This window comes from Aphelocoma coerulescens, chromosome 8, assembly GCF_041296385.1.
Source record: "Aphelocoma coerulescens isolate FSJ_1873_10779 chromosome 8, UR_Acoe_1.0, whole genome shotgun sequence".
In the NCBI taxonomy this organism is placed as follows: domain Eukaryota; kingdom Metazoa; phylum Chordata; class Aves; order Passeriformes; family Corvidae; genus Aphelocoma; species Aphelocoma coerulescens.
Window position 1 is genome coordinate 16,150,760 of NC_091022.1, and position 23,348 is coordinate 16,174,107.

The following is a 23,348-nucleotide window of genomic DNA, read 5'->3' on the forward strand; positions in this document are numbered from 1 at the left end:
GTGAGGGCCCCGCCGCCGAGCCCCGAGCGCGGCGCTCCTCCGGCCGCACACAAAGCGCCCGTCCCGCCGTGGCCGCGCCGGGCGGGCGGAGGGGCCGCCCCGGGGAGCGCCATGGCCGCGCAGGCGGCGCGCGCGCCCCCGCACCCCGGACGCGGCGCTCCCGCCCCGCCGCGGCCCCCGGCCCAGCGCCGCCGCCCTCCGCCAGCGCCGGACCCCCCGCCCCGCCCTGCCCGCCCGAGGCCCCGGCCCGCCGCCCCGGCCCGCCGCCCCAAGGCCGAACAAAGCACAGCGCCTCCGCTCCGGCCGCTCCGCGCCTCCGCGGGACAGCCGCCCGAGAAGACAAGGGAAGGCGGCGAATCTCAGACACAATGAGAAGCGAGCCGGGACTCACCCACAGCTCCGTGCCCCAGCTCATGGCTGCTCCGCGGGCAGTGCCGGCTCCGGCAGAGGCGGGGATGAGACGTCGGGCGGCGGCCGGAGAACGGGGCCCCCCCAGGCAGCGCCGGTGCCCTCGGTCACTGGGGAGAGGCGGCGGCGAGGAACGACGTCGCTCCCAGCTCCAGCTCCGCCCGGCTCGGGAGGGGGAGCCGCGGAGGAGACTGGGAGAGGGGCGGGTCCGGCTGGAGCGACGGGGCCGGGACGGGAGCGGCCGGCGCTGCTTCGGAGCCCCGAGCGGCCGCCGAGCGAAGGTGTCGCGCCCGGAGCGGCCCCGCGGCCGCCGCGTTGTTACTCATTAACGAGGCGGCGGCGAGGCCCCGGGGCTTCTGTCCCGCCCGGCTGCGAGGCCTCCCCGCCTCCCCAAAGCGCTGAGTCACGGCCGGGAGCGGCGGGGTCCCGGCTCGCCCCCTCCTCGCCGGGCACCGCGCCGACACAGAGACACAAACGACATTTTTTCTATTGTTTACATCACAGCTCTATATGTAAATCACAACTTGAGATGTTAGGAAAGGTGAGGCTGGCAGCTGAGGGAAACAAGCCCATTTTTGATAGAGAACTTGGATGAATCACATCATTGACTGTAACAGGGAGTTTCTTCAGCAACTAGAAAAGGACAGGTGTTAAATCCTTGTCAAGGATTATTTTTCCACCAAAGTGTTATAAAGCTACTAATAAAAAGCAAATGTTTTTAAAGCCACCTGACTTAAATTCCCTTCTGGGGGCATGAATTTCTTAATTTTCCTCTCATTTTTTGCTTAGAAATAATTTTTATAAGCTAGGATAAATTACTGAAAATATTCAGCAAGCAGAACCCATATTGAGGATTAAAGTAACGAAGCAGCAATATTTATTAATAGTTTTTATAGTTTAGTTATATGTTCGAATTCACTCAACTTACATGGCTTTCAGAATTAGGAAAAAACAATTTCCATTAAATGCTGGAAAGATCAATCAGCCTTTTGCTTAGCTACCAGCTTGTCACATATATTTATACAATTCTTAAATAATCAGATGATATAATGAAATAACACGGGTTCAAAACACAATTAAGTAAAAATTAAAAGAATTCATTCATTTTATATGCTTTCAATGTACCTGTTGTAAATTAATACCTATAACTTGCTGCACATGGAATAATTTTAGAAAGAGGCATTTCAACACTTTTTAATCACACAGTAATCCATACTCCACCATGTCCCAACCAAGGTTTATAAATGTACACAACGATCTGGGCAACTTTGGTTTCAGATGCCTGGTATGGCACTTTTTTTTTTAAAAAGGGTCACTTCAAGAAACAAATGTACACTGAACCTTTAAACACTAGAGGAAAGACTCCTGATGTGAATTTGAAATTTGTTGCCAGCTCTTGGAGAGACAGGATTTTTCACTTACTGATCATTTCAGGGAAATTCAGATTTCCAATTGTTTCAGTTTAGATATCTAAAAATGAACTGTAGAGAAACAACTTTAGAGTTAAAATTTTCAACTTTAGAAGCCCCAATAGAGTATTGAAAATTAATCTACTGGAAAATTGATTCTAAATCTATGGATCCAGAAGCTTTGGAAATCAGGCACTTAGTTGGCACTCAAATTTAAATACTGGCCTTTCATTGCATTAAATATACATCAAGAGAGTTTCAATGCCTAATATATATATTTATATTTGTGGTTGGTTGATTGATACATGAAGTCTCAGGTTCTTTTACTTAACTCTAATTTAAGAATTAATCAATTACTCCTAGTTCTGCAAAATGTGCAATGCCAACATTTTCAACATGTCAGAACTTGTTTTCTATTTAGAGCAATGTAACAAAATCAAATGGCTTCCAGTGATTTGTAGACAATTTAGAAGAAGGAAACTGCAGACTGTATCATGGGTACATTAAAACAATATTTAGCTAGTCAGTAATGCTTAAAAAGCCTAATGCTAGCAATGAGAGGTTTTCCCAGGACAAACAGGATTCCTTCTTTCCAGGCAGCTCTCCCCAAAAAGCACTTTTACAAACCCGAAGGTAAAGCAAGCATCAGGGCTGGAGGATGTTCCAGAGATTCTGAGTAACTTCACAACCTCCAGAACTGACTGAGGCTGCTCTGAAATACTGTGTAAAATAGGACAGGTGTCATCACAGCAGCCTCTGGGCTATACCTGCCTTTTAAGAGCATATGTACACGATAAAGAGGAGCAATCAAAAGATATTACTGAGCAGGTTTTGAACAAGCTAGCACCAGAAGAGGACACTATCACTGCACCTGAGTACCACTGCAGTCTGGCTAATTATTCATCTTTGGAAGTTCAGTTAGACTTGGAAAGTCAGGCTGATTAGAAGTTGTACACAGTAACATACAGTTTCTCAGACCCACCCTAGTGTTTCTGCAGGCATTGTTATTCTCATTTTGTAGAGAAATAGCACAAAATCTGCCTCAAAGGATGAAGAAGTTTCCAAAAAGTCAAGTGCAAAGCCTATTCTTCCAACATACTTCAGTGGTTTTATTAGTGTTTGAATTTAAATATGAGCACAACTATTTTCAAGATTGCGTTCTCATTTTTAGTTTGCTTTTAACCCATACTTCTTCCAAAAATGGAAGCACTTTTATGTATCAGGTACATATATAGAGATGAGCATTTCACTTTTACTTAACTAAAAATCAATCAGTAAAGAAAAGATCATAGTTCATCGCAATAAGCTATTGTGATACAGGTAATTGATTTGCAGTTAGAGACAAAAAGCATTTAGACAAATTATCGCAGAATTTGGAATTCATGAACAATATATTAAGAACATGTGACTGAAACAAATTTTAATTTATTAAAAATAAAACAGAAGTCTTAGCAGCATAATACTTACCACTTCAGCTTAGAGAGAAGTCTGACATCAGTCACTCTTATACCCTTTTCCTGCTTAAGAACACTCTTGCTTTAGGAGATTCCCAAATAAATGGAATGCTAGGCTCTCCTCCTTTAGCAGCTCAGGATGTGGAATGACCAAGCTGTAAGACAAGGGGAAGAGTCTGCCACATCTCTGCAGGATATTGCCAGAAATGTTAAAATTAATCACTTAGAATTTTGACATTGTTTCCATTATCAGGGAACGCAACTGGCCCTAGGCCCAGAAATAATTAAACAAATATTACCCTACAGATTTTTATTCTTCTACTCACATCCTTAAAATCATCAGTTGGAGGAGGGATGCAACTAAAGGGACTCAAGAACACTTTAAAGATATATTCAAGTAATTTTACATGCAGCAAAGGCTTCATGATAGATTGCATTGTTCTAGTATCCTTGTAAACCACTAGCTTCTTCTGGCAGATGATGACAACTTGCTTTTAGCTTAGAAAATTTACTTTCATATTTAGCTGTTCCCCCCATCATTGACTCATTAATGCAGGCTTTAAAACTGCCCAATTCTGCTTTTGGACTAAATCCACATAAGTCTAATAATTACAGTAGTTGTGTATTTTGTTAATTCTGTTCACTTTTCAACAGAATCTACTTGAGTTTCCAAGTGTACCTAAGGATATTATCTTGGCAGAAAAACAATCTGCATCATTAATTTGGAGTGGCAGAAAAGCTGTCTGACACTCCCTGTGGGCACGCTTTCTAAAGACAGAAGCAGCTTAGCTTTCCACTGCCACAAAACTCAGCAGGACCAAACAAATTACTTCCAAATATCTCTATCTCAGTGTGAGGTGCCATTAATCCTTTTCTTTGCTAGCCAGCAGTCTCTTTGTCATATTAAAATTGGATTTTTACTCCACAAAAAAAAAAAAAAAAAAAGGGTTGCAAAAACTATATTATCTCTTTCTGCTTCAAAACCAAAAGAATTTAGCTCCCTCCTCCCTTTGCACATGTATTTCCCCCATCACCAGCACTCTAAGTGCTGTAATTTTAAAAAATATTGATGTTCATAACACTTCCATGTGGTGAGTGGGTAATCATTACTTCATAGCTCAGGAAATACTTTGAGACAAAAGAATAGGTGTCTTGACACTTCAGCTTGTGCCGAGTTCCCCACAGACTTCCTGTGTCTCCCAGAGGCTGGTTAACCATAACCAGCAGTATGCCAAGCATTGGGAGCTGTGCATCTGCCTAGAGACTCACTTCCACTCGGTTCCTATTTCAACTATTAAGCAAAATAAACTTACGGTTTTACTCTGAGTGCTGATTTATTTTTTATTCAAAGCAGAAAATTACCGGGAAACTATATTAGTTAGACCACACCACTCCTGCTTCAAGGCAGAACGAAAACTTCATTTATTAGTGCAAACTCAGCCACTACTTAGAATGGCCTAATTCTAATTTTTCTCCTATCTCTGAATTTTTGTGGGAAGAACTGTACCCTTTCATCTTTTCTAGTCCAGTTCCTGTACTGAAATGCATTTTACATAGCAAAATAAAGGCTTGTTTCTTTTTTTTCCCCTCTCATCTCAGCAAACAGAAATACATCAACAGTGATTGGACAACAGAACTGAAAGGACACTACATACACCAGCTATAAATAGGGGGAAAATGAGAACTTCCATCTGCTTTTACAAAATATCCTGTGCTCACTTTTTTTGCCTGCACTATAGCCAAGAGCACATCTTTCCACACCATATGTAGCAGAGAAAATGTGTTGTCAGTCAGCATCAACTAGCAATATTATAAGTACAAACAGCCTTATTTCACAGGGACTTACTTTTTTCTCAGTGAAACAAGACTATGACATGATAATTCAGCATTTCCTTTCGATAATATAAACTGTATCCCAACCTGGAGGCTGGACAATTACAAAATATCAGGAAATACCCATAAATCATGACTTTAAAATATAATTTTCAACTCTCTAATGCTTGCATTGCTTGCTTCAATACTATAAATCCATTTGCTTCCATTGTATGTCTCTTCAGAATTATATCCAAACATAACCATAAATTCCAGGGCTTTGCTACCTCAATTTCTGTTACCTCCAGTTCACCTGACCCATGTCTTGGCCATTCTGCCATCAACCCCCTCCATGCACGTTACTTTAAATTAAAAGAACATCAAGCCACATCTAAAGTGCAGAGTTAGTATGGCCAATGTGAATTCTGACAGTCAATTTTTTTTCATTGCCATATTATCTACGGGCATAAAGATTATTAGCTTTGAGATAATAACCAAAAACTTGAACAGTCACTGCTCTTAGCATCAATAGCAGCTTTCAAGCAGAGTGTATGGATTGACAAATGTATCAATACTGAAAGATGGAGACTGTCATGGTACTAACTCGAGCTGTAGAAAAACGAAGAGTGGATGAATGTGTAGCAAAGGATCAGCACCACTCATTTTCAGACCTGCTAAGCAATATTTTACTATTATCTGACTTTGAATTACAATCAGAAACAAATGTATGCGCACTTGTGCAAAATCTGCCTTAACATTTGAACACACTCAGTATCCTAGGTTACTGTTTAATCTCTCTAGCGAGTTTTAACTTAGAACTGGTTCGCGCATTTTCACCACAGAGCGGCTCAGGTCACCCTCTCAGTAGTTTGGGCAGACGCAGCCGAAAGCCATTTCCTGGGCTCGACAGCCGCCTGCCGGCAGGGCCAGCCCCGGCAGCGGGACGGGCACGGCACCGGCTGCTGCTGCAGCCCTGGGAGCCACAGTAACAGGAAACCGAGAGGGCCAACGACCCCCTGATTGTCCTACCTTCCATGCAACTGCAGGTCTTCACTGCTCTCCCTTAAAGGACTTTATTTCAGTGGCCAGTGGTTTAATTTCAGGTGTCCTTCCCTTATTTTACATCTGGGGTGGTTCCTCCTCCTTTCATGAGAAGGTTGATGTCCGTGTTGCAGAATACCATATTTAACTGATGCATGGAAAAAAATTCCAAAGGATCACAATCTGTAGGGAAACTCAGAAGTTATTCACGTGTCAGATAAAAGTCTTTCCGTCCCACTATTAATCACTTTAAAAGAATAGGAATCAGTAAATAAATCAACAATGGGAATGAGAACAGTGTGCTATGCATAGAATAGATAGCCCACTAAGCAAATAATTTACCTTTCTGTCTCCATCTCACATTAATAAAGATAGCTACAACTCAGTTTATCATTTTTATTTGTTCCAAGCGAGATTCTGATCAGAGACTAGCTGCAGAAATTTTCAAATAATCCCAGAGAAACAAAACCAAAAGTAAAGAAATCACTTATTTATGAAAGAATTTTGGTTTTGTAAGATTACACTTTTGAAGCTCTATTTAACTAAATTCAAAGAGCAATGCTTGCTCTTTGGATTTCAAAGGCAGATCAAATACAACAGGTAGCCAACTGCATCCTAGTAAGAGACTTTTCTCCACATCCCTTTGTCTTTGTACATTTTTCCCTTCGAGACAAGGTTACATGCAAAGGGAAGAATATACACAATTTATTAGGACTGTTCTTTTCCCTCCCTAACACACTCATCTTCTAGTAGCCAAGGTTTTTCCCTTTGGATTTACCACACATTGGGAACTCCCCTTATGTTCAGATCTCATCAGCTGATGAATTTCCAAAAATTAAATACACAGAACATAAGGGTTGAGTTGTGTTGCTACTTTGTGTCCTTAATACATAATCCACAAAAAGAAGTTATCATGCCACTATTTCCTATGTCCTTTCTTCACATTAAAAAAAACCACTATTCTCAGCACCAAATCAAAAAATTGACTAAATTTGAGGAATAAATTGCCCCTCTGGGTTGGAATATAGAGACCAGTGAGGCAGGTTACAAAAATAAATCCCAATACAGATATGTATGAAAACTCTGTTTCAGCATTCAGAAGCTTTATCCTGTGTCCATAAGAGAGAAACTTTTAAATATGCTATTGTAACAGTCAATACTAGAGATTTCATTTTAGGGAAATGTCCAGTTCTCAATCCCTTTTGCACATGGGTAAAGCAAAACACAGTTAAAGCAATCAACGAAATGTCCTCCCTCCAGGCTTGCCTGATACTATAATTCTTCCCACGATCCTTCACATCTAGGAAGGGATGCATGTCAGCTGATCATCTTCCTGAGAGCAAAGTCTGAAGGGTAATTTTTGCCTCAGAACATGCACCAGTGCTTTTAAAAAAGGTAAAATGATACTTAATATTTTTTTACCCATTTTGGAAAAGGTAACTTGCTAACAGTAGTGACATTGACCCATTTTCACATCCTGCAGACAGGATAAATACCTTTTTCATATTCACTCAAAAGCTGTCCCTTCATTTTAATGATATAATGTATCAAGATACACTAATTTTTTTGTCCATAACATTTCATTTTGTTTACATTTTTAGAACTATTTCTTTTTAAAAAGGCATCTCAAAAACTGTAAAGTTTTTTGTAGAAATGAAAATATTACTGTTTCCAACATTAGAACACATTGAAAACAAGTCATTAATGATTTAAGGCTAATGAGTTTAGTTGCACACAACTTGCCCAGCAATCCCAGACAATTAAATTACCAAAGGTATAGAACAGCTAATCCAGTCAGATAATATGGAAGATATACGTAAGTACATATTTAAGAAGCAACTGTATTTTAATTTTGAATTTTATTTGCTTGAATATTAATTATCTGTGTGTGAAAATGGCAGCAGTTAGCTGTTTACATTACCGTAGAATAAAAAAAAAATTATTGGTCACATTACTCCTTCATGCATATTTTCTAACATTTTTAGAGTGATGTCTCCTTTACTGCAGGCTGGGATGGTGAACACTTTCAGATTTTGCATTACTAACACTGCCACTGCCCTGATAAATTTACTTTTCTTCCATGGATTACACTGCTGCCTAACTGAGAAAACAAGCTACTTGAAACTAAAACAACATTGAATTTGATTTCTAATTCAGCTGTGGTTTTTCACTCTGATCTGACAGAATGAAACTTGAATACAACATTAATGAAACCAAGTCCTGATCCATAACCAGCAATCCCAAGCACTATGCTATTACAAAAAAATGTTTTCATCTCTAACAATGACTTTTACAAGTCTGTTTGTTTTCCCAATTACTTGCTTTCTAGATGATTCACCCTACCATGAAGATAACATCTTTTTCCTCTACACAGTGCACCACCTTTTAATTCTGTAGCATGTGAAAGTGTTAACTTCAAAGCACAGTGTAACATTGCCCACACCTAATTAATACTTGTATCATGCTTTGAAGATGTAAAAGTTTATGGTTACTGACTAGTAAGTTTTGAACTAATACCAAAACTGGACTAATTACTACTGAAATGAGTGTGGAAATCATTCAAAGTTACACCATGCAATATTACTATTCCAATGTTAGTCACCCTGGGTGGGAGCTGAGGGAGAAATCAATCATTGCCTTTGAAACAAGAAAAAAAGAAATCTCTGAAGTATTACAAAAATGAACCATGTGAACATTCAGCCTTAAAATTAAGTGTAATCTTTATATAGTTTAATATGCCTCTTATAAGTCTTCACCCCAGATATTGCAAAGCATAGTAGCTGTTCCCATTTAAAATGCAGAAAAAAACCCCAAACTGGTTGTAACAAGTATTGTCCATCCTTACCTGAACTTTTGGGTCAAGCTGTGAGACAGAAGTCTTCATGTATTCCTGTAGTTGATGCAACAATAAATCATGGCCATGAAGAATTAAAATTAAATGTCTCTTGCCCCAGCATATGCAGGAACACCATCTATTATGGATTTCTAGATTACTGAAATTTCTGCTAGGCTCACTCACACAGTAAAACCCATGTTTATTGGATTTATCCATGACTGATGTATGAAATTAGGTATATCCAACTGGATTCACTGTCTCATTATTTTGTTGCAAAACCTCCACTCCCCAGGTATTGGCTTCAGTTGTATTACAGCACAGTACCACAGAACAGAACATTTTCAGTCCATTTCTTTCCAGAAATGCACCCTTGTTGCCCCACATACCCAAGAACTGGCGTAAGTCCTTCCAAAGCCATTATTATATTCCCAGTTACTGATTTCTGTAGCTATGGTGGCATGGAATCAAAAAGAAAAGCACTCATTTAAATCAGGGAAAGAAATTCAAGCTAAGCACAAACATATTTTGAAAAGGAACCTATGGGTCCTGATTGCCAGCAAACCTTAATGGGCCTACAGCAAGGCTCACAGACACTCTTTGTCAGCACTGAGTTTCACCCATGCAGCATCCTTTAGTCCCAGATGGCACATTTATTGAGTGAACTTTTAACAGCTCCGACGGCTCAAAGAGCTAGTACTGACTGTAAGCAAAATCCATCTGAACACTGGCCAGCATCCCACTGATGTGCACTGTAAAGCTGCAGAGTAAAACTTTTCCATGTTAGACATGTTAATAGTATAATACTGAAAGTAAATTTAACCATAAGCATGCTTTACCTCTCACATTACACTTCTCCTCCTCCTTCCACATGGTTTTGTGCATGGTTTACACAAAATCACAATCCAACACTAGGAAACTAAAATGAGCTACACATTTCAGAGTAAGGGTTTGGCTGCTCCACAATGATCATTAAGTCACTTTACTTGGCATTGTTTCAAATGCCAAGTCACCTTTACTTGGCTTTGTTTCAAATGAAAACAATCTTCCCATATAAAATGATCAACCAAGCATTATTACACACAGCCCTCATTTGTGAAGGTACTTTTACAAAATCTGAAGAACAAAATTTATATTTGTGGCTTTGAGGGACATTTTCAATTGTAGCAGAAATTCCAGTGTTTCAAAACTAAGCTCAATTAGCCACAGGCAAATACTGAAATTCAAATACCATTTTAGGCATTTGATGTTTAGAATCCCTAAGATACTCCTATAAAAGTACCTCAGTGTAGTAAATACAACTATATTTATTATCCACTAGTGTCATGCAGACATGCACTTTATTAAAGCAACAGAAAGATTTCGTAAGAAAGTCACTTGAGCACTCTGAAACAGACTGCCAGAATAATTATGGAAAACCCACAGAAAATCTCATCAACTCAATATTTAAGAAATAGACACATCCTTTTACATGTTTCTTGTGAGACAAAGCAACAATATAGTTCACTGACCAAACTTTATGCTCCATGTACCTGGTGTACCAAAAACATCAAGGGTACCATAAATTCAGAATTTTGTCTTCACTGAGCAGCTCCTGCATGGAAGCCCAACAGCAAAGTAATACAAAATTTGTTTGTTGAAAGATCAGTGAAGATTCTCCCTGTAAGTGCCAGTTTATTTTCATACTTGGGGAGGAATGGCTGAATAAGTAATCTCTAATCATGACTATCTACATTAAATTAAATTCTTACTACCTCAGTCTCTGCCTGTGGCCTTTCACTTTGTGAAACTATTTCAGTAGCTGGTACACAATCTACAAGGCTTTTGTTCAACTTCTCAGGTGTAGAATGTCAGGTTATAAAAATACATACATACTAAATGCAATTCCCAAGAGGAAAGAGAGTGGGTCAAGCCCAGAAATATGGTTTGCAAGCAATAACAACCCCAGTGAACAGCAATACTATCCAACAGCACTCAGGTTGTAAAGACTTCAGGTCACAAAAAGTGTTCAGTAAACCAAAATAAAAACAGGGTTTAAGTAGTCTTAACTTTTTTGTTTATAAAGACAATGAAGAAGACAGACTGTTCATTAAATATAAAAGCAATTTTATAAAAACACATCAGAATTTTATTGCTTGAAGAATACAGCATATGAAAAAAGCACAAGAATGTCCAAAAAGAAAGGTCACAAAAATTCAAACATTACACCATACATACCAGATGCAGTAAAATGTTAACCTGATTTCTGCATCAGAAAAGAAAGGTGTGAAAATATACCTAGTATTATTTAGAAGGAAAAGACTCATTTAAAATAGAAAGTGTGAAGGTGTTACAGTACAAGTTAGAAAAGCCAACACTGCACATTAACATTATATCACTAGACTAGATTTTCTACCTTTGGTACTTAAACCTTTACAGAAAACCACTTTCTCAGTCAAACCTTGCCTAACATATTTTATGTAATATCCAGGGAAGTTTTTTTATTTTTTAAACATTCAAACAAATACTCTGAGTCTTCACTGCATTACTGAATTTAAAGACATGTTCATATTTATTCAATATGCAACTTAACACATCTCAAATTTAAATCAAAAGTCACTATGTGACTGAGATCTGAATAAATGCCAATTGTATCTTGTTCAGATCTTTATGTAAAAATGGGCTCACCATTTGCTATTTGCATCCTTATGTAAACAGACTGCTGCAGCCCTCCTCAAGAATTCTAACTAGAGCAACTTGCTGAGGACGTAAGTTAATAAAACCATCCACGTTGTTAGAGAGCTATGGGGTCATCTACAGCAGCATGCAAGTGGCTTTTCTAGTCTGCTCAGATTAGTGTACCAGAAGATATGCCAGTATTACTTCAAGTAACACATTAAAACTCAGCAATGGACACTACTGTGCTTTATTTCAACACAAAGGACAGCTGCTCATCCATTAAATCAACAGAACTATCAAAAGGACAAGTACATAATTTCTGTTTCATGTATTGCTGCTGATCACTCTTGGGGAACAATTTATCAGAAACCTGGACTTACCTACAAACCAATCTAGTGAAGAAAATGTTGTCTTTCAACAAGGTATCTTAGTAATCCAGTGGCAATCTAGTCTGGAGAATGTTGGCATTATGCTGACAATGACTAAACAAGGTTAAATAAATTCCCTCTTTTATGACAAGCACGCTGTTAGGGTCAGCTTTTGCCCTCTTGGGCTTGAATACTTAATCACTCCCAGTCACATCAGCAGAACAAACAATTTTGTTTCTTTAAGTTCCAGCTTTATATTTCAACAATATGAATAAATCTGGACTACGAAATACCATCAACAACAGTAACATTAAACTGGAGTGAAGTAATAGAAGAGTTAGTTCTTCAAACCAGGCAGTCTTTGAAGTGAAATATTCAGTTAGGACTGTCAAAAGGATGTCATAATAAAACCATGGGTTTATTTTTTTTCACCCCTATACAAAAAAAAATTACTGAATTTGTACAACTCCTATTAAACATACCTTTTTTCCTAGCTTGGTGAAAATGTATCATTTTCAAATTTTAACAGTGTGGTATTTGAGCATATATAATATTTATTGCCATATACATCCTCATTTTAAAAAGAACTAAGAATTCAGACTCCTCTATGCTGAACTCTACTTTTTTCCCATTAACAGATTATGTCTACTGTACCACTCCCCCAAAAAACAATTAAAAATTCTAAGTAAGATTTCATAGTTTAGTTAAAAGGGAAGAAATGCAAATGTGGATTTAGAGCTTTTTGTATAAATCTCACTATATTTTATAAACATGTTGTTTATTGTAACACTGTTTATTGATCAAATAAATGACGCACTGCTATCTAAAATTTCCATATACACCATTAAAAATCCAAAGTTGATATGATACTGAACCTTAAATCTTCAAGAGTTCAAAAAAAGACAGTTTATACATGTACAGCACACAAGAGCAGACACCCCTAGAATACCAACTGCCAGTCCACGATGCATACAAACTTACAGGTAAGCATTCATTTCACTGTTTTCATTGTGCAGGAAAAGTATTTCTTAGTAAGACAACTCAGCTGGTGATTTTCAGATATCATCTTCATCATCTTCATCCTGAGAAGATCCTGCCTGATTGGATGCACTGGCTGAGGCAGCAGCGAGCTGTGCCTGTTGAGCTGCTTGTTGCATCTGTAGCCATTCCTGCTGTGCCAGTTCTGCTTGCTGTTGTCTAGCCTAGAGATATGAATTTAATTGTTAAGGCCATACATAGCTTGTGAAGATTCTCTAGAACACATTATCTTTAAAAGTGGTTTTATCTGTACCTGCAGATTCCTTTTATTTTTTTTTTTATTAATTGCACATGCAAAACCACATCTAGAAGTACCTTAATTATTTGCACCAGGAAGTTTAGCTATATTCTCTCTTCTTCTGAAGACACCACTGTTTGGAGGTCTTACATTTACAAAAACAACAGACAGAAACTAGTGTACTTAAGTTCCACTGTAAGGACTGTGCTGAACCACTAATGAAAAATTTAACTGAGGCAAAGCAAAGGAAACTTTAGACATCAGTTTCAAGGGATCTTAACATTTAATCACAGTTCAGAGATGAGAACAGCCTTGCTTTGTTGATTACAAATAACAAAACTTCCAATTATGAAATCACCCAATTGAACCACAGAGGCACACATTATTACAAAAACAAAGAAAGCCATTATCTTACTTTGCTAAGCAATCTTTGCAAAACAGAGCTAGACAAGGTCTTCTCAAATTCAGGTATGACAACTGAGGATGGCTTTGCTACAGAAAGGTACAGTCTTTTACTGGAAAGTACAAGAGATTCTACCAAAACGTTTCAAATAGTTAACTGATTAATCTTCATTTTTCTATCCAGGGTTTTCATTTGTTTTTTGGTAACTCCTGTTGATTTCAACAATATACTAATTGATTGTGGTAAAGTTACAACTTCAATTTCTGTTTTGAATGAACATTAAGAAAAAGTTCTCAAAATGAAAAATTTTACGTCTTTTTTTATTTTTCTACTTTTACAAGTCATCACTAAGGCTATAATAATTTCCTTTCTAATCCTATTGCACTCACTGAATTTTCCTATTTTTTTTTCCAAAGCATCAAATCTTTTTACAGTTTTGCAAACTACAAGATGGCAAAAGATGATGTTTGGAAAACAACCAAACCCAGTTTTTCTACTTAGCAATGTGAAAAAAAGGGGAGTGTTCCATTATTTTTACATAGTGTCACATTTTCCGCTGTTCTAGCAGTAAAAAAGTTATTTTACAGAAGTAGAAATCGCAATGAAACTTTTCAGTATTTCAAACTTCAAGTGGTAGCACAGTTACAAGGGTTGGAAAACAATTTAAGACATTGTAGGGTTTTAGAGGAAAGACAGCAGCACCCCTACCCAGGAAGGCCCAAATATTTATCAGACAGGAGATACAACAGGGCTCCCTACTGCCCCCAAGCAGTGAAGTTTACAGTATACCCAGTGAGGTGATACACCTGCATGCTCCAGGAAACAGGGGCTCAGCACTTCACACTGGATGCATCACTTTGTCAGTGCCCACCCTCACTGCCTTATCTGTAATGACAACACTTCACCATTTCAGAAATGGGAAGAGAAAAAAACTCCACATGCTGAAGAATTCCACTGAGTTGGATTGACCAAGAAGCTCTATAAGCATCTGGTAAACTTAACTCATTTACTGCACAACTCCAGTGAGGAAGCCTCAAAAAAAGCCCCAAATCTATCAAGACCCTTGTCTTGCACAAAAACTTAGACATGCATGAATATCAGGGTAAGCCATTCCCCTGGCTCCAAATATTTACAATCATCCATGCCAGAGTTATCAAACATTCATAACATTAACTGGCAGGTATTTTAAAACTAGAGCGAGAAGTCAGCATTAGTGTCATGCTCTAAAATATTAAAAAGATTAACACAAATAAATAAGCATGCACTTGTGTAACTATATTCAAGACTAATTACAGTACCTCCAACAGCACATCACAGCTACTATTTTTGAAAAATGAGACTGTCATCCTTGAATCTAAGCAAACATTTTCCATATTACCAAACACTATTTTTAAAAGTCATTCATACAATTTTGTCAAACTGGCATGCGTCATCTTAATTTAGAAGCTAAGGCACAGTAACAGAGGTTTAAAAAAATATACTTCAAGCTGTCATTCTTAGACAAAGTGTGGCTTGCATAAGGTGGTTTCAACAATTTTTTTTTAATTTATTTTTTTCAATGATACTCTGGAGCTAGTACTCCCTTAATACACCTTGGTTTTGCTGCTTTTTTATTTTGTGTATCACACTGAGTTACTTGCACAAAATAGTAAATAAAAAACAGGTACCAAACTGACTGTTATTTATAAATCTTACCCAAAACCCAGAAGCAGCCATAGTGGTCTTTCCAATGTTAGTACAGTCAAACAAGAGTTAGGCACATGTACTTGATCACAACTAGTTCACTGCAATAGCTACATGGTATGCTGAAATTTTAAATGCCTTAAAATTCATCATGCAATGAAGATTAAAGTAGCTGGCATGTTGTAAGATGAAAAACAACAGCTTCAGCAAGATACAAGTATAGCAAAGGGGAGAGAAGGTCACAGTAATGAAACTTTAACTGAATAAGCATTTTCATCAGAGGAAATCAAAGTAAGCAAAGTGAGAAAATAAGACTCTGGCCTTGGTTAAGACAAAAGAGAAATACCAGATAACTTTCCCATCTCTTAGTTTAGAGAATGGTCCCGTCAAACTAAGAGAATAGCGGAGAGAAAGATGGTGTAGAAAGATAAATATATAAAATTGGGTTTTAGTCAATTAAACTGGGAGATGTTAAACTATCAGGGAAAGCTGGAAGGGGATAAGGCTGGGATGAAGAATGTGTGTGTGTGTGTTAGTACACTATTTGAAGGCAAATGCTTTTTCCATGCCTCAATGGCCTCTTTAAAAATGTATGCATGAATTCACTCAGTTACAGTCTTGCCAAGAATAAAGTTTCTTTCCAAGTATAAGAAATAACATTTGTGCACTGATGATCAGAAACAGAAAAGCTATTTTCACTTTTTAATGCTTCAAAACTGGCAATTTCCTAGAACACCAGCTGTTATTCTTTTACTTCCCTCAACTGAGTAATTCTTAATGTATTCTCCATGATAGACTGGAAATACCCAAATAGCACCAAAACCCCATGCTTTTTAAACCTAGAATATGAAATAGGTTCACATATAAAGTCCTATATATCAAATCACAGAAGTATCAAGTAGCAGCATCTTATTTGTTGACTTCACATTCCCCAATTCAAACAGGCCAAGGCCAATAGCATCTTAGATGCCACATCAATTCACAAAGAAGGGGATACTTCTTGAGGCGTGCACATGTTTGTGCAGCCCTAGACCTGCAGCATTAATTATTCCAACCTCATCAGGACAAGTATTGCTCCACTTACTTGTGCAAATAATTCCTGTTGCTGCCTTAGTAGCTCTTCTTCCGGAATGCCGAGGTTCTCCAAGCGTGAACTGGCCTTTCTTCTCTTTAGTGCTACTGTTTTGCATTCTTGTAAGACTTCTTTTACTTCACTGATATAGGAGCCAAACCCCAAACTTTCTAGTGCTAGAAAGAAAGAAATAAAGAAGAGACACTGTTTACCTTTTACAAAGTTTTTGATAATAGATGTTGACTTGTTTATTAAAAAGAAAAAGAAGTAAAACACGTGATAACTTTCCTATCATCTGGTGACAAAAATCTGTCCTTAAAAAGACCTAACAGCTATTTCCACCCACCCCGCCCCTTCTGCTATGTCCTTTAGGAATACATGTTTTTAGGCTAAAAACATTAAGGTTTGTCAAGTACAACCAAAGCAGCTTGCACTTGCAGAGGATTCAAGGCTTTCAGATACACTTTGCTAGAGATAGGCATTATTCTCCAAAAGACATCTTTTTCCCAATCTTCTCTATATTAGAATCAACATAATTTATACAGCTAAGAAGTCCTTCCTATCTGAATTATGTCTTGGAGATTCTACTTTTCCAGTTTTTGCAAGTCTTCAGTAGAAGGTAAATTAGCAACCTAAAACAGAGCAAAAGTGATGCATGTAAAATGATCACAGATCCCTCAATAATGCAGAAATAAATAATATTATGTCAGGTTGTGAAATTTTAGCTTTTGACTTTTAGTATCTAAATTCCTATATATAAAATGTATAGTTCACACATAAAATGTATAGTTCACACATATAAAGCTATATTATGTACAAGCTTTTTATTGTTTTGTTTTTTAACAGAACCACTTCTATTTATCTCCATGTTAAAATGGATTCAGAAACTAAAATCTTGCATTTTTATCCGCCCAAAGAAATCTGCAATGCAGCTATATCCTGCAACAACAGTTTTTTTTAAGGAATGCAAAGGGAGCAGGAAGGATTATAAAAACCCAGGTAGCACATGTGACAAAAGGCACAGTTTCCTCATGCACCATTTACTGTGACATACCTCCACACACACCCTAAGTGAACCTATTACAGAATATACTAGAAACATTACATAAACACCAATTATACTAGAAACAAGTATCAGTTTAATGAAAAAATTGGTTAATTTCAAGCATTTACACAATTCAGAGTTTACAGTACAAGAGTTGTTTTAACTTCTATCTTAATTTCAACTTTTTGTGACAAGCTATTCAAGAAATAGCACTAAACTGCACAACAGCAATCAACAACTTGTTACACACAAGATCTTAGTTACAGTAACTCGGACAATATTCTGACACTAATTTCACAAGCAACATTTTCCTGCCCATAATTACAGCAGCATGTCAATGTACCATAATCTAAACAATAACCCAAAGGCATTCTCTAAGTTTTTGGCTTCCAACCTGTTCTCAGGGACACAACTCACACACTGTCTTCTTCAACAGGGCTGCCGGTGCTGCTACCTAGTCATAGAGCACCACCATTCCTTTAAAGAGAACACCTGGCAAAGGAATTTACATAATACTTATTTCTTTAAAAAAATAAAGTTAAAAGACAAACTGATTTAGAGATAATCAAATTACTTCAGAGACAGTATGCTGGTTCAGCCTCAGCCCACACACAGACACTGGAAACGCTTTTTCCAATTAACCCACAGTTTCCAGGAGAATTACGAAAAATTACCTTCAGAAACTTGTTTCATCCAGCCTCAGCATATAGGAGGCAAATCCATGTCTCATGGTCCTGAACTGGTAATCTTAAAAATCTACAGATATTTTAAGAACTCATTCAATTTTAAAATGTAAACCGTATATACAGTAAACCTTTTAAAGTCATACTTTTTAAACCAAACTGAAGAAATTTACAAGTCTAACATCACTAAGACAAACCACCATAGCAAAACCAGAGGTGTTTGTCTAAAGACCAGGGTTGGCAATCTGCTGCATCAGAACATGAACAACTGCCAAATCTGAAGTTAACAGCACAATGTGTTTTTACAGAAATTTTAAGTGGTCCTTAGAAGAAAATAAATTAATGGAAAGAACTTTAAATTGTGTATTGAATATAACACAGACACACACAAAAATAAATTTCAAAACCCCTATGTGACACAACCAAGACTGATTTTTACAATTATTCAATATAACAAAGCTATGAAGAACCATATATGCCTCATCAATCTACTGCATCAAAATTCTACTGGCTGTGAAACAACTTACAAAATTTACCATCTTCTTGAAGCACATCAAGGCTTTACCAAACACATGAATGGAAGGAATATGGATCTCTATACCAGCATGGTGCTAAAATGTGGGACAAGTGATTACTACTTTATCAGAGCTGCTATTTCACCAAAACTCAAAGCCTTTCTATTTTTTGAGTCTGAAACATACCATCCTACCCAGATTGCTGAAAATTCAGTATCTTACTGAGGCTAGAATTATCCTACCAAATGTAAACAGCTGAATCCCAAAACATAGCATTTGGGGGAATAACACAACTCATATTTACAAATCACAATTATCCTTTCCCCAGTTTCCTCCTACTTTTAATGACTGCATGAAGGTGCAGGTCTCTGAGTAATCAGTGACACATAGTAATACTTCTATTTTATTCAATCAAATAATTAATATCTGAGACTTTTAATTTTTTATGCTCCTTTCAAGGAAAAAAGAACTTCCAAAATAAAATCCTAAACATGAACAGTCATGTGGAATTTTTTTTTTAATTAAGGGATAATATACACAGTCAGTATCCTAACAGTCTGTGAAAAGAAGCTACAAGATTTGCCATCAATCCACAATCTACCTTACTGCACAACAGTTCCATGTAGACCAAGTAATCAAAGTAACCCACTCCATAAAACAGTGATTTTACGAGTCACCATTTTCAGAATTTAACGAAAATTTCATTTCTCATAAGAAGCCTGCTTTTTCACAAGCCATACAACATTCAAATTATTCTAGTTTCTGTTCCAGGATGGAAGAACATTCATTTGCTTACTAGAGCTGCAGATTCACAGCTGGGTTTCTAATGGTGGAATTCAACAATAAATGTGGAGATCTCCACTTACAACTATCACATAGCCTTGACGCTTTTGGGTACTCTCCAAGAAAGCTGTCTTGCATTTTGTTACCAATAGTGAGTGCTTGGCATGGTCTGACTACATCTATCAAATCAGATCTCTAATGGGATGCAAGAAGCCTCTGCTTTCCTTTTCCTATGCTGTTGACAAGCACTGTGCCAGTCAAGTGTTTGTGCTACCACACAATAAAACACAGCAAGGACCTCATCCATCTGAAGCATAACCCAAGGGCAGAGAGAGTTCTTGCTCAGCATATGGCAACACAATCATTGTAAGAGTGCAGCAAAGGAAGGAGTGTCTCAAGCACTGTGCCGAACACCTAAGCACAGTGACGAAGCGCAGTTTCACGTTACCTCTAACACAGCCCAGTGGCAGAGTGTCTCCAACTGCAGAGTGCCTCCTTCCCCTTCCTCTGGACCAGCAAAATACCCTTTCTGCTTCTTGTTCCCAATCCAGTAACTTCTTGTTTACAGCCCCAGTCAGCCAGCAAACTCACTGAGAGGGAACCGTGCTCTGCCCTAAATTCTCAAAAGCCACAGGGTCAGTTGTATCTGCAATTGCCAGATCCAGATCTCAGAGGGTACAAAAAGATTCCTCTTGGCACCTTGTGCTTAGGCTGGACCAGGTGTGATATGATGGCCATTAGCCTCACTGGACTTCTAAGCATTCAGAAGGAAAAATGTGGATGGCCACAACAAACAGATTTCAGTTGCCTAATTTCTTAGCATCATTGCCATGAAGCTGCATTAAGAGGCATTCAAAATAGCAAGTATCTTCAATGCATGAAGATGGATGAAAATGCTGAAATACTCTGTACCTATACACACAATCAATGTTTCCAAAACGGGAGACCTAAACCCTCAAACCTCACAGTGGGATCGTTTGCCAACTGACCAGCATCTGAAAGGAGCTAATAGCAAATACACCTCCCTAAACATAAGCACAGCAGAAAATCCAAGAACAAAAACTTCCATCTCTAGAACATTACAAAAATGGATACACTGCAATATTTTACTAGAAAGTATAGATTTAATTTGAAAATAACTTTTCCTAACTCTAAGATGTGGTAACACAAGGACATAGAACCCTGCAAAATACTTGGCATGGGACCACCTGCTGATGTTATGCAAACTCACTTTAGCTTCAATTTGTATTCCAAAAAACCCAGACTAAGCCTACGACAGCAAGAGGTGAAATCTTTTCTACGGACTACCACTACCGAGCACAAAATACTTTCATACATAAACTCTTTATTGCCCTCAGCCTTCAAGATCAGGTCTATTCCTGTGTTAAGAACTAACCTCAAATGTTTTTTGCGGTGACTTGAAGAAACTATCCTTGTATTAAAGAGCATCACACCTAAAGTATGCTTCCATGTGCAAGCACAGGTTTTACTCTTTACATCCTAGGCTTCTGTGACGGAGCTACCTTGCTAAACTTTCAAGCTTACATGAATTTTATTTAATACTAAAGCTCATACCTACTATGTATTTTCTTTTGCTGTTCATGACCCAGTCAAGTACTGAAACCTCTTCTGGTGAGCAAGCTAATAAATTTTAAACAATCAATTTTTTTGTTTGTTTGTTTCAAATAGCAAATATTGCTAAAAGAAGTATCAAACAACAACAGTATTTTTTTAACTCACTTGATACCATCACAGTCCTGAAAATAGCTCTACTACAAAAGCTGCTGTTAATATCTCTCCCAGGCAGCAAAGTACTCTTTCACTACTGCTGCTATAAATTTGTTTGCAGCAGACACTGGTATCAACAACCCTGACTCGACAAGCAAAGCAAATTAGTTCTGACAAAAGATGCCTAATGCAGACTTCAGGATGAGGCAAGAAAACTCCTTATTTGCGACAGAATTTAAAGAAAAACAAACGAGACACAGAGAACTCGCCTTTTATTCAAGCAAGGGGAAGTCAACAGCACAGAAAGATACAAGGGCATAGGTCACGTTTAAATGCTTTTTGCAACAGATACGAAGATCCACCATTAAACAATAAGACTGTAAGGACAGCCCTAAAGAAATATTACAGTCTTTAGAGATTCCAGACAAGACTACCATGGAATAAAGCCTGGGCCCCACATAATCAATCTCCAACTATAAAGACATTCAGTACATTCAGAATCTTAAAACACGCTGCATAACCATTCGAAAAAGCAGACCTCGTTTTACAGGTACGAAAAAGAGGAAGTGATTTGGTGACTCAGAGATTTGGTCACTCAAAGCATCACAGGCTTCCCTAAAGCACAAAACCAGAGCTGGTCCTGAGCACACCCAGCAGCCGCTCTAACCACACAAAGACAACCTTCCTTGCAGTGTGACTGGCAAGCCGGACAACACACGCTTTTCCTCCACACCCTTACGAGACCCTGCCTTTTGTGTTCTACAGAGCTACAAGCAAACGGAGAGAAAAAAGCGGCAGCGGGACAGGAGCGGCTCACAGGTGACCGACCCGGCAGCGGCACAGCGGCCGCGGAAGCTCACCTTGTATGACATGCTCCGGGGAGATAGTTTTCTTCTCCGATTTGTTGCAGATCTCGTTGGCCTCGGAGGAGATGAGGTGGATGAATTCAGTGCAGCAGTTGACCACCAGCTCCCGGGCGTCGTTCGCCACGCGGACGTTGGGCAGCGTCTCTTTGATCATCTTGTTGATGGCAGCCCTGGGGATGGTGAGGTCGTCGTCGTTGCCGGACGACGAGGCCATCCTGGCTGCGCTCGGCTCACGGGCTGCGCTCAGCGCCCGCGCGGGGCTCCAGGGCGCGGGGACCCGGCGGGGGCGGGCGGGGCCGCGGGGGGGCGACGTCGAGATGGGGCGGGGGGCGGCGGGGGCCGGGCCGGGGGTCGCTGCCGGACCGGGGGGTCGCGGGGCCGGGAAGCGCTGCTCGGGCTCAGGGCTCCCTCGGCCGCGGCGCCTGCCACTGCCGCCTCCGCCACATCCTTCGGCCACCGGCGCCGCCGCCTTATGACCAGACTGAGGGGAGGCGAGCGGCGGAACGCCCCGCGCGCGGCGCGGCTCGGCTCGGCTCGGCTGGCCCCGGCCGTGCGGCGGCCGCGAGGCGGAAACGCTCCGGCTCCGGCTCAACCTGCGAGGGACGGCGCTTCCGCCGGAAGCCGGAACAGCTTCCGCCGCCGGGAGCCCCGGAAGGGCCGCGGCGCCACGTGCGGCAGCGGCGGCAGTGGCGGCGAGGGGTCCTGTAGCCGCCCCCCTCCGCCAGGAGCTGCGCTCGGGCCCGGGCCCGGCCCCGCCTGCCCTTCCCCTGGGTTCCCACTGTAGCACGGGATCTGACAGCCCCGGCAAGCTCGTTCCCAAAGCAGGATGGGCTTGGCGCTTCATCCGCAGTTTATTCACGACTTGCAGCCGTGGCTGGTTTTCCTCGGCATCCGTCTCTTACACTGTATTTTCTGGTTTCACTCACTCCATAACCAGTAGCGTGAGGGTTGTCTGAGACAGAATTAGCCCCACAACAATGGTGTTTGTGGAAGGCCCATTAAAACCCACGGTCCTGGTCGTGCCTTGCTGTGTGCTGCAAAGGAAAACTGCCCGGGAATGCAGCCCAGCCCAAGCTGCAAGCCAGAGACAACCGCAGCTGAGCGACACTGAGGGGCTTGACAGGCCAGCCCTTCTGTGGATGTCTCTGTCCAAGCCGTACCCTGTGCTGACCCTCACCAGGTGGCGATGACATCTCGGGCTGCAGAGGGGCGATTTGCCAGGCTCCCTTCAGCCCCAGCAGCACTCTCCTGCCATTTAATTCCTGCTTTCTCCTAGCTGCTGTTCCCACCTCTGCCAGCCACACGCTGATG

At 39.9% G+C, this 23,348-nt stretch overlaps 2 protein-coding genes across 3 annotated transcripts in view; both read right to left on the minus strand.

Moving 5' to 3' along the window:
- FNBP1L (formin binding protein 1 like) overlaps positions 1 to 730 on the minus strand; it is a 58,260-nt gene extending 57,530 nt beyond the window's left edge. Inside the window, exon 1 of one of the 2 annotated variants that reach the window (XM_069022738.1) lies at positions 392 to 730. In XM_069022738.1, coding sequence (XP_068878839.1) covers positions 392 to 415 — 24 coding nt within the window. In that variant the 5' untranslated portion in view covers positions 416 to 730. The remainder of the gene's footprint in view (positions 1 to 391) is intronic. The other variant, XM_069022737.1, reaches the window with a different exon arrangement.
- A 10,332-nt stretch (positions 731 to 11,062) lies between these two features.
- Positions 11,063 to 22,881, minus strand: DR1 (down-regulator of transcription 1). Its single transcript, XM_069022746.1, has 3 exons — positions 22,032 to 22,881; positions 16,430 to 16,593; positions 11,063 to 13,185 (listed from the first exon to the last, which is right to left on the minus strand). The coding sequence occupies exons 1-3, from the start codon at positions 22,879 to 22,881 to the stop codon at positions 13,039 to 13,041; spliced, it is 1,161 nt and encodes a 386-aa protein (XP_068878847.1). The 3' UTR covers positions 11,063 to 13,038.
- Between the last annotated feature and the right edge of the window lie 467 nt (positions 22,882 to 23,348).

Excerpts from the sequence above, each read along its gene's own strand:
- DR1 (XM_069022746.1), bottom strand. The coding sequence starts at position 22,881 with ATGAAGCGCCAAGCCCATCCTGCTTTGGGAACGAGCTTGCCGGGGCTG. Across the intron at positions 16,594-22,031 it reads CCCGGAGCATGTCATACAAG|CACTAGAAAGTTTGGGGTTT; the intron begins GTGAGCTTCCGC and ends CTTTCTTTCTAG. Across the intron at positions 13,186-16,429 it reads AACAGGAATTATTTGCACAA|GCTAGACAACAGCAAGCAGA; the intron begins GTAAGTGGAGCA and ends TCATATCTCTAG.